The sequence below is a fragment of the Rhinolophus sinicus genome, linkage group LG06 (assembly GCF_036562045.2).
Source record: "Rhinolophus sinicus isolate RSC01 linkage group LG06, ASM3656204v1, whole genome shotgun sequence".
Classification (NCBI taxonomy): domain Eukaryota; kingdom Metazoa; phylum Chordata; class Mammalia; order Chiroptera; family Rhinolophidae; genus Rhinolophus; species Rhinolophus sinicus.
Window position 1 is genome coordinate 121,468,904 of NC_133756.1, and position 15,542 is coordinate 121,484,445.

At 39.8% G+C, this 15,542-nt stretch overlaps 1 protein-coding gene across 1 annotated transcript; it reads left to right on the forward strand.

Moving 5' to 3' along the window:
- The first annotated feature begins 11,483 nt into the window (after positions 1-11,483).
- On the forward strand, positions 11,484-12,437 carry LOC109436966 (olfactory receptor 52M1). Its single transcript, XM_019715847.2, has one exon. The coding sequence runs from the start codon at positions 11,484-11,486 to the stop codon at positions 12,435-12,437; it is 954 nt and encodes a 317-aa protein (XP_019571406.2).
- Positions 12,438-15,542: the final 3,105 nt, after the last annotated feature.

Genomic DNA, 15,542 nt, shown 5'->3' on the forward strand with positions numbered 1-15,542 from the left:
TAGTATTCCTAAATAAAGCAGGGAGAATGATTTTAGGAAATATGGGAAAGATTTAATGTTTTCTATATAAAGTTCTGACATATACAAGGAGGGACTTTTATGGTCACTGTTACTAAATCATAATATTCCATCTTTATTATGGGAAACCTCAGTGAGATTTCCTAATTATTCACACAATGTTTTCTCTTTTCTGTATCCTTGGTGTACCCTTATTTCCAAGTCCTGAACTGTATCCTCCTCAATGGCCTCATTGTCCCTTCTGTCTTGGCTATCATTCTGCTCTCCACTACTTAGGTGCCATTTTGAAACTGCAAAATTGATTATTCACACTCCAAATAACAAAATGCTTTTTGTGATTGCTCTTTCTATCTAGCTTTAGATTTAATTTTCTAACCATTTCTGGGAAATCTGTTTCAATACACATTAAAATCCTCAAGTAATCCTAGATTATTGCTCTCTCCCTGCTGCAGACTCAAATGAAAGGAATTGTTAAAAGCTTAGAAGGTGAGGGGATTAGAAAGCACAAACTGGTAACCACAAGATTGCCATGGGGATACGAAAGTCAGTTTGGAGAATACAATCAATGTTGTAAAGATTATGTAGGGTATCTGATGGACACTTGTCTTGTTAGGGAGACCACTTCATGGGCGGTGTAGGTGCCTGATCACTGCACTGTACACTTGAGGATGAAGCTGAATAACAATGAAGGTCAACTATAATTTAATATACATATGGTCACAGGATGTGGAGTACAATGTAGGGAACAGAGTTAATGGAACTGTAATAGCTATATATGATGTCAGAGGGGTAGTAGATTGGGGGAGAGGGGTTATCACTTTGTGAGGGGTGTAAATGTCTATTACATTTCAGGTGTTTTGTACACCTGAAACTAATTTTTTTTTTTGAACATTTTATTTATTCCTGTAGCTTATATTGTTGTCAAACATTCACAATACATACAGATAGAAATCCCACATAACTGATTATCATAATAATTTTATGCAGTAAATATTTAGCTATACTTACATATTTGCCAATTTTTTTCCATTTCTTACTGAAATTGAATCTTCCACCAGGGCTTATTTTCCTTCTGCCTAAATAACTTTTTTTTTATTTTTTTTTATTTTTTTTTAATTTTTTTTTTATTTTTAATTAGTTTCAGGTGCACAAGACAAAGCAAAACTTAGACGTTTATCATTTATATCCCTCACACTGTGTGAACCCCCCTCCCCCCATCCACTATCCCTCTGTACGTTCCCAAAACCTCTCACCTTCCCCTTATCCCCACCCCCCAGCCCCTCTAGCAACCCTCTGTTTTTCCTCCATGTTTCCAAAACTGTTTCTGATTAGTTCATTCACTTATTCTTTTCTTTAGATTCTGCATATAAGTGAGATCATATGGTATTTGTCTTTCTCTTTCTGACTTATTTCACTTAACATAATGTTCTCTAGGTCCATCCATGTTGTTGCAAATGGTAAGATTTCTTTCTTCTTTATGGCTGCGTAATACTCCATTGTATAAATGTACCACAGTTTCTTAATCCAGTCATCTACTGATGGGCATTTCGGTTGTTTCCAGGTCTTGGCTATTGTATATAGTACTGCAATAAACATAGGAGTGCATAAAGATTTTTGAATTGGAGTTTTGGATTTCTCCGGATAGATACCTAGGAGTGGGATTGCTGGATCATAAGGTAGTTCCATTTTCAGATTTTTGAGATATCTCCAAACTGCTGAAACTAATTTTTAAAAAATCTTAGTCATAATTGGAAGGATATAGAGATTTATGTGAGAGAGAGGAGTTAAGTCTGATTCTAAAGCTCCTTCCTACCTCCCCCACTAGGTTTAGTGAGATATAATCAGCCTATAATGTTCATTTAAGGTATAGTATGATTTGATATACATATGTATTGTCAAATGATTACCACAATTAAACTTAGTTCACACATCTAGCACCTCACATAATTATTTATTTTTTTTGTGGTGAGAACATTTAAGATCTACTCTCAACAATTTTCAAGTATATGATACAGTATTATTAACTACAGTCACCATGCTGTACATTAGATTCCCAGAACTTAGTTATCTTATAACTGAAAGTTGTACCCTTTAAAAAACATCTCATTTCCTTCAAACCCCAATCCCTGGAAACCACCATTCTCCTGTTTCTATGAGTTCGACTTTTTAGATTCCACACATAAGTGAGATCATGTCTTTCTGACTTATTTCACTTAGCCTAAAGCCCTCAAGGTCCATCTATGTTGTCACAAATGGCAGGATTTTTCTTTTTTTTTATGATTGTATATTCTTACTTGCATATATGATTGCACATATATACTACATTTTCTTTATCCATTCATCAGTTGAAGGGCATTTAGATTACTTCTGTGTCTTGGTTATTGTGAATAATGATGGAATGAATGTGACGGTGCAGATAACTTTTCAGATAATGATTACATTTCCTTTAGATATATACTCAGAAGTGTAATTGCTGGTTCATGTGGTATTTATCTTTATTTTTTTTAAGGAATCTCTATACTGTTTTGTTGCGTCCTGCACAACACAAGCAGTGGGGAAAGCGAGGGAGGCGGCAAGGGCTAAATTCTATTATAGAAATAAAGAGACCAGAGACACTGAATGCAAAGAAACCACAGAGGACCAAGGGACTCACAGCCTCAAGGGACTGGAGCCCCGAATCGGGTCGTCGTGGGTATTTATTGTTTTTTTACAATAGGCATCACATGATTCTGGGCAGGGTCTGCAAAACTCTCACACCACTGATACAATTAGCATATTTCCAATACCCAATCATATTGTCCCAAAGCAACCTGTGCATGCTGTCCCCACATGATCAAGGTGTGGTGTGTACAACCCCTGGGGGAGTAGGTTTCTCAGAGCAATTACCTCATGAGCTAAGCGGGAAGCGAGATAAGTTCGCTCAGTTAACGTTCCTTAGCACAATAGGGTGCCGGACATCAGAAGCATGCGTCAGCAGCTTCCAGAAAGCATTGGAGGAGGGGCATCCCTCCTAGTTTCGCATTAACTCATGGGGGTCCCTGGGGTCCTGTCTGGCTTAAGTCGTTCCTCCCTTGAGGAATCTTACTCATCTTTGACCGCAGACCCAGCATACTGGGACCAAGAGAGGAAACCTATAAAACTCAACCCCTAAGAGGGACAACCCCACAACCCTCTTCCCTGATGATTAGTGATGTTGAGCATGTTTTCATGTACTCATTGGCTATTTGTATGTCTTGTTTGGAAAAATGTCTATTCAGTTCCTCTGCACATTTTAAATAAGATGATGATGATGGTTTCCTGTGGGGTAGGATTTTATGTGAGTGAGGTGCACAGAACATTGAGGGTGCCTGTGAGTCACTTGGGGGAATCCACATGAAAGACATCTCCAATGCTCATGAGTGGGCTGTCTGATGAAATCTGGAATGCAGTTAGTAGAATCTGCATTCCTTTGATGCTCAGAGAACCCCAGCCACTCCCTGATCCCCAGCTGTTGAGCACTTCTCAGAATTATGGATGGGACGAGTAAGAAGTGGTCCTCTTTGGCAGCCTCCCCCTCAGCTGGAGTAGCCTGGCACTCAAGTGGTCTTATTTTCTGCTGTGGGGAAGAGCATGGGCTGAGAAGTTCTCTCTTGGCACTGAGCTGTGTTACCTCGGGGAAAGGGAACATGAGTAAAGTGAAATCATTTTTCTTACCCTCTTCAATTCTTCTATTCCCCCTCACCCCCTTATGGTATGCTATTACTTGTCTGTTGGACTCCTGGACTTCCACAAAGGTGCTCTTATCTGTAGGTGACTGTCAAAATTGTTGTTCTTTGGGGAGAAGACAGTCGATAACTCCTATTTTGCCATTTTGATGATAAAAATAAATGGTCTCAACGGGCTGAACTGCATGCTGTTTTTCTAGCAGTGATGGAAGGTTTGAGCAATGGTAAAAGTCCCTACGTTTGGGTTTTTACTGAGACATGGGCTGTAGCCAGTGGCCTAGTTGTATGATCACGTAGGTGGGCAATGGAAGGCTGGATTATTACAGGGATGCCTGTGTGGGGCACTGCCCCATGGATTCACTCTGGGAATTTAATGGGTGCATTAAATACAGTCAATAATATTGTAATAACTATGTATGTCTCAGATGGTTACTAGATTTATTGAGGTGATCATTTCATAAGTTACATACATGTCTAATCACCTGAAACTAATATAATATTGTACATCAATTGTAATTGAAAAAAAATTAGAACAATGAAGTGTTAAATCTCTAGCCAGGTTAAGAAAAAAAGTAACAAATTACTAATACTAGAAATGAAAGAGGAACCATCACTACTGATACCATGAATATTAGGATAATAAAGGAGTATTTTGAATAAGTTGACGCTCATCCATTTGATAATCTAGATAAAATGGGCCAATTCCTTGTGAGATAATCTACCAAACTCAAGGAGAAATACATGTGAATGTGGTTATTAAAATAATGAGTCAACAATTAATAACCTTCCAAAACAAGGCACCTGGCCCAGATGGGTTTACTCATGAGCATAGGTGCAAAAATCTATACCAAAACATTAGCAAACCGAACCCCACAATGCATAAGAACATGCACTGCAACCAAGTGAGTTTTATTCTAGGTATCTCAACATTTGAATAAATTCCTGTAATTAATCACATCAACAGGTTAAAAAAAACCATGATAGTAACAGATGTAGAAAACTCATTTGACAACACGTATTCATAATACTCTTAGAAAACTAGGAAATGAAAAATGTACAATTTGAAACTAGGGTACACGAATCCCAAACTTTTGCTTTTTACCACTACTTATGTAAATCTCAGGAAATTAGTTAGCCTCTCTGTGCCTCAGTTTTCTTGGTCTGAGAAGTGGGATTATAAGAGCGCATTTCTCATAGGGTTGTTTGGGTAAAAAAGGAAGAAGAAAAGCGTTTGGGAGATGATAGCCAGAGGAACCAAAGAATAGCAGCACAAGGCAGTAAGGAAATGAGAACGTGAACCAAGAAAGGAGAACTTGGTGATGCTGGGATAGTGAATTTATTCAATGACTAAGAATTAAAAGGATTTTTTAATGTTAATTGACATTATAACGCAACATTGACCCAGTCATTCTGACATTTGAATTAACAAAGACATCCAAGTGGTATCTAGTCAAGTCTCAGTGGGTCTATGAGGATGTATATCAGAAGGGGTGTCTCATCTAGCTGTACCATCCACAGCTGCTTCAGGCTCTAACAAGTCTTCCATGTTCTGGAAAACAGAAAAAAGTGGACTACCAATGGCCCTGTGTAGGGGCAGATATAGGGAGGCTGAGGATTGAGTAATTTGAGACTTAGAGAAAGTTTATTAGTGGGATGAGTAATATGCGGGGAGTTCAGGATGGGATAAAGGATGCAGGAAACTCGCAAAAGGAGTGAAACTCAGGATGTGTATCAAGGAAGAAATGATAAAGAAAACTCAGGTTTAGGGATAACTTGATCAAGGACATGTGTCTAGTAAGTGGCAGTACTGACAGGTGTGGGCTCATGTCTATGCTCTTAACCACGGTGGCACACCACTTCCCTCAGCAACAAGCATGAGCTCAAGTTTGATCCCAGATCCCCAATCCTGGCTCTCCTGGCTCTACCACGTATAAGCTGGGAGGATTTTGGCAAAATGCTTTACCTATACTGAGTGTCAGTATTCCCATTTATGGATGAGAAAACTAATCTTCAGACTTCAGAGATGATGTATTCATGGCACTCAAATGGTATTTATTCCTACACACTGCAATTCAATTCCTGATCTAACAAGCTTAAATTTTTTTTGTTTGTTTTCAGAATTGCACATGAACAATAGCTTATTTCAGAGTAAGAGTAACCCAACTCATTGATAAGGTTATAATCCAGAAATCCAATATTTAATTTATAAATAGACAGTGAACTCTTTTGGGTCCCTGGTATTATTATGTTGGCCTAAGGAACATGTTCTCTTCATCTTGATTGACCTACATGGGAAGCCAGTTGTAAGATAGGGTTGACTGGGTGAAGATATAAAGCCAAAACAGCACATTCAAGTGAAGGATTAAAATTTTTGATGACCCCAAGCTTGAGGATTTCCTTTGTGTTGTGGAGCTCAATCTGCCATTGTTATCTCTTCCTTGGGGCAGGACACCCTCTCCTGGACAGTTAGAATGAGCACGGACCATACTTGCTTCTGATTCATCTCTGCTTCCAAGGCTGAATATGTATCTGACTTATTTAATATAGACTTAAGATATTATCCTGTGGAGAAAGTTAATACTTTGATGTTCTTCTGTGCATATAATATGCATACCTCTTCATCAGTTAAAAAAGGCTGTCTTGACAGTTGGTCCAGAAAGTCAAATTATTAAAGGAAGAGGCCTTACTACGTGAAACTGTCATTCAATCCAAATGCATTGATTTATTGAATACTTATAATTTTTAAATATCATAAAAGAAATTCAGGTACAAAATAAACTAGCTTGCCTATTAAACTCTAAATTTAAAGGCAGAATTCAGTTGGAGGAGGTGATTATTGAACCATGTTTCAAAAGCTAGATATGAAATCTGTATGATAGGCATTCCTACCTTCTTTTTTTTTTTTTTTTTTTTAACTTGACTGGGGGTATAAAATGTGTACAGGCATAGAAGCAAGAAGTAACCCTGTATATTGCAGCAACTAGAAGCAGTTTTACATAAAATATGAAGTTTAAGTTTGGGGAACAGTTAAAAAGCTAGAACTTCCCAGCTTCTCCTGAGCTTCCAGAGAAATAGGTTCCTCTGAGGTGTGAAAATTAGATTATTTATGTATTGATTCTACTGGATTAGCCCCTGCCCTGACCATCTTGGCTTCTTGTCTGAAGGAGACAATTAGGATGTCTCTCCCAGGCTTATGAGAGCTAACCCCTCCCAAAGATACACAAAAAGCAGCAGTCACGGTGATAACCATGCTGTTTATTAAGCACCTAGTATGTTTGTCTTCTTACTAGCCCCTTTATAAACAGTACTTCAATGATAAGAACTACCTAGAGATAGGTATTATTACCACTTTCTGTTTGAAGAAATGGAGATGAACTTGTTCAAGGTCGCACGTGGGTATGTAACTGAGCTGGCTTGTAAACTCAAGCCTTTGGAGCTTCAAAGATTGTGTCTTGTCACATGTCCTACCAACCCAATGAGCATCCCAGTGAGATACATCAAGAAACTGCTTTCTCGAAAGAACTTCTGAATTTCAGAGTGTACTAGTTTCCTAGTGTTACCATACTCAACGCACTAAACAGAGTATTGTAAAGAAATTGAAAACTGCCTGAATGAAAATAAATTTCCCCTTGAACTTTAATTAATCAATAGATTTTACATATAAACCTCTATCTTTGAAATCATATTCTATTTTCCTCTATAGAAATTTTATTTACTGTAAAATAATATTTATATTTCAAATACATCTCTTAAATTACAAAAAAAAGAAAAAAAAGAAAAAAAAGAAACTGCTTTCTCAGTTTGGCTTCTCTCCTTTTTGCAGAGTGGAATGTTAGGTTGGGATGGTGAGGTTCTGAAAGATGTAAAGGAGATACACAGCTCCAGCCACAAGTCCATGAGGTCCTTCCCTCACAATATAAACCAGAGTGGGAGAAAAAGTCTGCAGTATCTAGATTTTAGGGAGTTGTCATTGGTTTATCTTAAAGTTAGTTCAAGACTCTACCATCACCTTCAAATGCTGTAAGGATACCAGACTTTATTGGAGAATTACAGCCCGACTGAGCTCCAATCCTAAGGCGATTCTTCATACCTCCTCTAGAAAGGTCTTTCTGATTTCTCCTTGGTGTCCTCAGAATAGCTGCCAACTCCAGGGAGACCAGACAATAAGCAAGAGCAGACTTTGAACCCAAGGGATCATGAGCCAATTAGAAGGTCTGTTTTCCTTAGATCTCTCTGGACCAACCTTGACATGCCAGGGATAGCTGTACCTAAATTTAGATTCTGTGTCCATCCTTCTGGGACAAAACCTGCTATTTTCCTTCTTCACGGAAGGAAGTAAGAAGGTTATGAGTCAAGGTGGAATTCCCTCAACCCCTGAACAGAATGCTCATAAGTGCCAGGCCTCAGAGTCATTGGCAGAGCCCCAGGCTCTTGCTCTTTGACACTACCCAGCCCAGGTAAGAGCATCTTATAAAGGGGAAACCTAGGAAAGAAACAGGTCACCAGAAAGAGTTCCCAACCTATAAGGATGAAGAGACTTGGGACACTTGGCAACCCACTTTAGATTGAACTCCTGTATAAATCTCCAAGATAGGACTCAGAGGGAAGGAATTCTGGAAGGGGACTTAGAAAAGGTGGAGTCCACACATAAGGAGGCCGAAGAGGCTGCTAGTTCACTAATGCCAACACAACATCCTCCAAAACATCCCCACATGCTTTAAATAGGCACAGCATTTTATTCTCACTCAACATAGGTAGGCACTGTGCTAATACAGGATTACACAAGAGAACAAGATAGGCACGCTGTCTATTCTTATGGAACTTACATCCTGTTTGGGGAAACATGTATGTAAACTCTGAATTCAGAGCATTATGTGTGCAGTACAAAGACAGGTACTGAGCACAGACTAAGGATGGGAGCAGGCTTTTTAAAGGTGAAATCTAAGCTGTGGCAAGGTGCATATGTAAGGATTAGCCCGGTGAGAAAGATGAGTATGCCATTCCAACACTAGGAAAGAACATCAGTAATTCTTAGAGGCAAAAGAACATGGTGCAGTTGGGAAATGGACAACATTCAGCATTGTTGGAAAGTAGTGAGCAGGGTGGGGAACAGTAAAATCTGTGGTTGATGTTGGCAAATGTATTTGGGCAGAGCTCAGGTGGGGGTTGGCCTGTTGTGATTCCTTACACTCTCACAGCAACACTGAAGATGAGGTATAGTAGCTTCCTTCTGTTGTATGTAAGGTGTGAGGGGTGCTTCTGACTAGGGAGGCATAATTTAAGGAGTGTTAGAATCTTAGGAACCACTGCCCCAAGCTGTGACTCAGTAGTGGTGGGACTCAAAAACATCAGAAGGAAAGACAGATGGTTGAAAAACAGCTTCCTCCCTAACACAGGAGGAGAGTAACTTCTATAAGGGGACCAGCTTGGAAACAGAAGACAAACTCACTTGGCAAGTCCTGCTGATCTTTCCATGTAAGGACTCTTCTTTTCCTGGAGTAAAAGATTATTCTCCACATGATTCACCTTTGCTTAGTATAACATCAGTTATGAAAGTCAGTTGATTACAATTAGGGGTGAAGTAGACAAGTTCCCTTTTATTGTAAATCTAGAAATCAGGGTAAGGATCACTTAGCCCTGACCACCATGAGGTTACATAGCTCTTTTGCTTTTAGAAAAAGTTGTAAAGTTGTCAACTTTCAGATTGTATGTCCTGTGGAGGAAGCAGACAGATTTTCAAGAGACAATACTGGGTGAAGAATGTCTCTTGGGTATACTATGGATTCTGGTCTGATACACTCAAAGAACAAGTGGCGTGGTCAAGGGACTTTGTGCAGAGGCCTGGGCAGGGTTAAGGAAACAGAAGGGATGGTGGAGCACCAGGACTGACAACAGTGAGCAGCATTACCTAACTCAGGCCTGACCAGGCAAAGGAAGAGGCAGTTGCCAAAACACAGGAGGGGTCACTTTTCAGGAGCCTTTGGTTAAAACCGCAGAGCTGCCAAATGTGCCTGGCAGGAAAGGAACTGGGGAATAAACTCCTGATCTCTGGTTTCACTTTGATATCTCCTGCTGATGCCTCACATTGGCTGAACCACCTAGAAACAGAGGAGAAGGTGCTCTGGGTGATATAGGCCATAAACATTAGATTCTGGGGACATAGGACAGGATTTGGAGGGACAGATGGAGAATAGCCAGCAGATAGGGTAAGGAAACCAGGACAGTTTCTCCTTAGCTACGCCCCTCATCTAATGTCTCCTGGTTATTTCAGTCACAGGCTGGTTGGTACCTGTGCAGACCTTTCCTTCTCAGCTCCAGTGATTTAGCCTTTTTGTCTTTTCTTTTTTCTGCTACTGCCAACACTATCTCTATTTCCATTTGTAGTGATCTAGGAGAACCCTGAGATGGAGAGGAAACCCAGCTCATGGAGAGGAATTCTGGGGAATAAAGTCACTACAACAGACTCACACAGAGTGTCATCCTCCCTGCACTATGGCTCTCTGCCAAGATAGGCATTTCCCGAGTTCTTTGAAGTTTATTGAGTATATTTTAGCTTTCACGCATCATTCCAACAACTGACTATAAAGAGCTAATCCTTAGTGTTACTGTGTGTCAGATACTGAATTCTCATTTAATCCTTATGACTTTAGGTCACAGCTGTTTAAATTTGTTGTGAAATGAGGTCAGTTGTATTTACCTAATGGGATCAAGTAACTTGTCTAAGCTCCTACTGCCAGGATCTGAAATTGGATCTGCAAAGTTCTAAAACCAAGACTACTGATGACTCTGCTATATTCAACCCAATTAGGCTTAAAATGTGCAGAAAAGACTTCTTCCCTTCCTTGACATATCTCTAATATACATAGGGAACCCATTCTGGTATGATTACTTAGACCTGGAAAAAAGTTGGTGTCTTTCCTCTAAATACGAGTACACATCTCCCTTTTCACCAGTTGTTCTATACTCTGATAGGGCATTTCTTCTTAGGGCTTAGATATTTATCATCTGAGCTTCATGTCGCTTGGCATTGACTGTGTCTTCTTCCTGCCTGGGGTTAACCGTCTCTACTTTTGGAATCTTATCCTCATATTTAGCCTCCATGAAGGGAGAAGGCCATTGCAAGGACCTGCTTTTGGACACACAAACTGAGCTCCAGAAAGCAGCTTTCACCCTTCAGGAATCACTATTTTCACCCTCTGGAAGTCCCTCTTCTTCACCAGCCCACATCCTTGTGATTTTGGCAGGCAGATTAAACATTTCAGCTCATCTAATAGCTAATGCTGACCCCCAGCTTGAGCATTGACTTACCATAGTCTAGACAGCCCCAGGAGTCTGCCACTGTATCTCTCAGCATCAATGTATCTCTTCTTTCAAGAAGTCTTTAGTCTGAAATCTTCTAATATAATCCCGAGAGATACCTTATAGCCTACCTGCATAGTTAAGTGACTAATTAGCTACCTGTCTGCCTTTGGCCATTTCATTCATTGATGTGAGAACATTACTCCTTGAGAGCCATATTGCAAAAATATACTTAAACATTTCATTCAAGTATGTATTTTGGCTTGTGCTTGACAAATTTGTGAATATTATAATACATGTCATGGCATTTTATAATTTCTTCTGAAAAAAGTTTATAGCATCTTATCAATGCTCTTTTTCTTTATTATAGGACCTAAGAATAAAATATTCTTATCTTTTATTTGTAGAAAAAAAAGTTCTGCATTTTGGGGCACAAGTGAAAAGGATGATTTATGAACAGCCATGCTCACTTTTCATAATGTCTGCTCGGCACCCAGCTCCTTCCGGCTCACCGGCATCCCAGGGCTGGAGTCCCTGCATATCTGGCTCTCCATTCCCTTTGGCTCCATGTACCTGGTGGCTGTGGTGGGGAATCTCACCATTCTGGCTGTGGTAAGGGTGGAACACAGCCTGCACCAGCCCATGTACTTCTTCCTGTGCATGTTGGCCGTCATTGACCTGGTTCTGTCTACTTCCACTATGCCCAAACTGCTGGGAATCTTCTGGTTTGGTGCTGGCAACATTGGCCTGGATGCCTGCTTGGCCCAAATGTTTCTCATCCACTGCTTTGCCACGGTTGAGTCAGGCATCTTCCTTACCATGGCTCTTGACCGCTATGTGGCCATCTGTGACCCATTACATCATAGCACAGTGCTCACTCATACTGTGGTGGGGCGTTTGGGGATGGCTGCACTCCTCCGGGGTGTATTCTACATTGGACCCCTGCCCCTGATGATCCGTTTGCGGCTGCCTGTTTACAAAGCCCGTGTCATCTTGCATTCCTACTGTGAACATATGGCTGTGGTCACCTTGGCGTGTGGTGACAGCAGGCTCAATAATGTCTATGGCCTAAGCATTGGCTTTCTGGTGCTGGTCCTGGACTCAGTGGCCATTGCTGTCTCTTATGTGATGATTTTCAGGACTGTGATGGGGCTGACCACCCCTGAGGCCAGGCTTAAAACCTTGGGAACATGTGGTTCTCACATCTGTGCAATTCTGATATTTTATGTTCCCATTGCTGTTTCCTCCCTCATTCACCGATTTGGTCACCAGGTGCCTCCTCCAGTCCATACTCTGTTGGCAAACTTCTACCTCCTCATTCCTCCAATCCTCAATCCTATTGTCTATGCTATCCGCACCAAGCAGATCCGAGAGCGGCTTCTCCAAGTCCTGAAGATAGGAGCCAAGGTTAGATGACTACTACTTCCTTCTCTCTCAAATAAGCACATGGAGGAAATGTATTTAAGTATGGTGGGCAACTTCCCAAATGAGAACTTTAGGGAGTTAGAGATGTTAGGCCCAGTGGTCTGCAGCTTCAATAATTCCAAAGAAACGCTAAGAAAGACTGTACAATCCTAAATTCTGAGGGTATGTTCTTTTAAATGGCTATAGGATACTCGAGCTGTAGAAGGTACAACAATGACAATACCAGTAACAGAAATAGTCGTTAATATTTATTCAGCAATTATATGTCATGCAATTCTTACAAATATCTTGACATCTTATGAGATATGTAGTAGTGTTCACATTTTACACATGAGGAAACAGGACTGAATATGCTTGCTTTATAAACTGCATACAACGTTTCTTAAGCTCTCTAGAAACTCCATGTTTTGGTTGGAGTTTATAATCTATTGTTGTGTTACATAATACTTTCTACTCAGTTTTCTGTGTATGCTTTAATATAAGTAAATCCTCAAAAACTGGGGTCATTTCATTAAAGTTGCCCCTAGGTGCAAGAAAAACATTTTCTGATTTAAGCCCTTATCAAGATGCTGATAAACTGCTTATACTAATAAAGCATGGAGTGTTCTAGAAAAAGACTGACATGTATGCCTGGCTGGTATGGGGCATACCACTCATGAAAGAGTATGTGGCTTGGAAAAAAATAAACTCAATGAAGGGAGATGTGACAAAATGACCATGTCTTAACACGGCCCTTGTTGTATTTTCCCTGCAGGCCTGCTACCATCAAGTGGCCTGAAACATATGAGGGCTCCATGAAAGGGAAAACCTTCCTTTCCCCACAGAAACTCTCTTTAACCCCTGGATCCATCTATAGGATCCCTAATCATAATGTGCTATTTTTTTAATGGATTGCAATAAGTTAAACTTATGAATTCTAGCATTTATAGGAACACTGACTTTACCCCCAGATAGAAAATGGATAATATACACATTTAGCTAGTAAGCTGCTACTGATTGAAAATTACTAATGTGATTCTCATAACCATACTGTAAGGGCAGGAGTTACTATCCTTACATTGCAGATGAGGAAATTGGTGTTCCCAGAAGTGATAAAAAGATTGTCCAAAGTAACTTAGTTTATAGGAGATAAAAATCAGGAATTTAGATTTTTTAAATTCTAAAACGTTTAGTCTTTCTAATCCTCATTTTCCTTAACTGTGAAAGAGCTGAAAGGCCTCTTCCCCAAGGTCTGACGGTTGTGTATTTAACATCCCCAACACAGCAGACGTTCGCTGTAGACATTAGACATTCCCAAAACTGGGAGTGCACAGGTCAACAAAGCAGTTTCCTCTCAGGGCTCCTTTCCTAGAGGGACAACAAAGTGTAGAGCTGGATTTAATACAAGTGTGATTACAAATTCCATAACTATAAACTAAACAGGCAGGAAGATGTTGAGTCTACTAGGCTTCAGGTATACAACAAGCCATTATTGGGCACACCATATGTATAAAAGGGAAGTAAAGTGCAAAGGAAAGACCACTATATAACCGGAAAAAGTGACTTCTGGTTTTGCTTTGGCTATTCCAATTAATTGCCCCACTGTTGGGATATCTAAAGTGTGTGATCATTCAGGATTTCAATTATATTTGTATTTCTTCTAATACCTCTAACTTTCATCTCATTACTCCACCATGGTGTTTAGCTTTTCTGAACCTTTGGGATTGGAGGAGTCAAATCTTCTTCTCCCTATGAATGGAAAAGCAATCGTAAGCAAAGTCCTGTTCTCCCCACGCCCACCATGGTTGGGGTCCTGGTGAAGATGTCTAGAATTAATGCTAAGCACATGCTCACTGGCTCTCAGGGCCCTCTTAGTGGAGCATGAGTGAGAGAAAGGGCAAGGCCCAACGACCCAGAACCACCTCTGAAGTTATAGTAAGGTATCATTTAACTATCACTTTAAAAATCTCAGGAGAGAGAAGATTATAAATCTTGTTATTCTCCTTCAGTGAAAACCATTTATATTTTCGGAGGAGTTAGACAGACTTGGACCCAATTTATGGCATTCTTCCTTTGGAATTCAGCCTAACTCATGAATTTGCCTTTATTTTCCTAAGACTGCAGTCTGTCAGATTGGCTATGGAATACCACAGTCTCAATTCTAATGTCTTTTATGTATTTTAATATAAATATTGTGAAATCTGGATGTAGCCAAGAGGCATTACGTTTATAAAAAAAGGCTGAGTTTACAGAACATACAAGAAATCATGGGATTGTTGTGGCAACCTTTAAATGTGCCTCCCACTAAAAGCTAAAATAAATGAATGGGACTATATCAAACTTAAAAGCTCTGCACAGCAAAAGAAACCATCGACAAAATAAAGAGGCAACTGAATGGGAGAAAATGTTTTCAAACAGAGCCTCTGATAAGGGCTAATATCCAAAATATACAAGGAACTCATACAACTCAACACCAAAAATCAAACAACCCAATTGAAAAATGGGCAGAGGACCCGAAGAGACATTTCTCCAAAGAGGACATACAAATGACAAATAGACTTATGAAAAAATGCTCAACATCACTAATCAGAGAAATACAAATAAAAACCACAATGAGATATCACCTCACCCCAGTCAGAATGGCTATCATCAACAAGACAAATAGTAACAAATGTTGGAGAGGCTGTGGAGAAAAAGGAACTCTCATACACTGTTGGTGGGAATGCAGATTGGTGCAGCTGCTATGGAAGGCAGTGTGGAGGTTCCTCAAAAAATTACGAATAGAATTACCATATGACCCAGCAATCCTTCTCCTGGGTATCTACCCAAAAACCTGAAAACATTTATACATAAAGACAAGTGTGCGCCAATGTTAATTACAGCTTTATTTACGGTGGCCAAGACATGGAAACAACCAAAATGTCCTTCAATAGATGAATGGACAAAGAAGTTGTGGTATATATACACAATGGAATACTATTCAGCAGTAAGAAAAAATGAAATAGTACCATTTGTGACAACATGGATGGATCTTGAGGTTATAATGCTAAGCTAAATAAGTCAGACAGAAGACGTAGAGAACCATATGATTTCACTGATATGTGATATATAAAACTG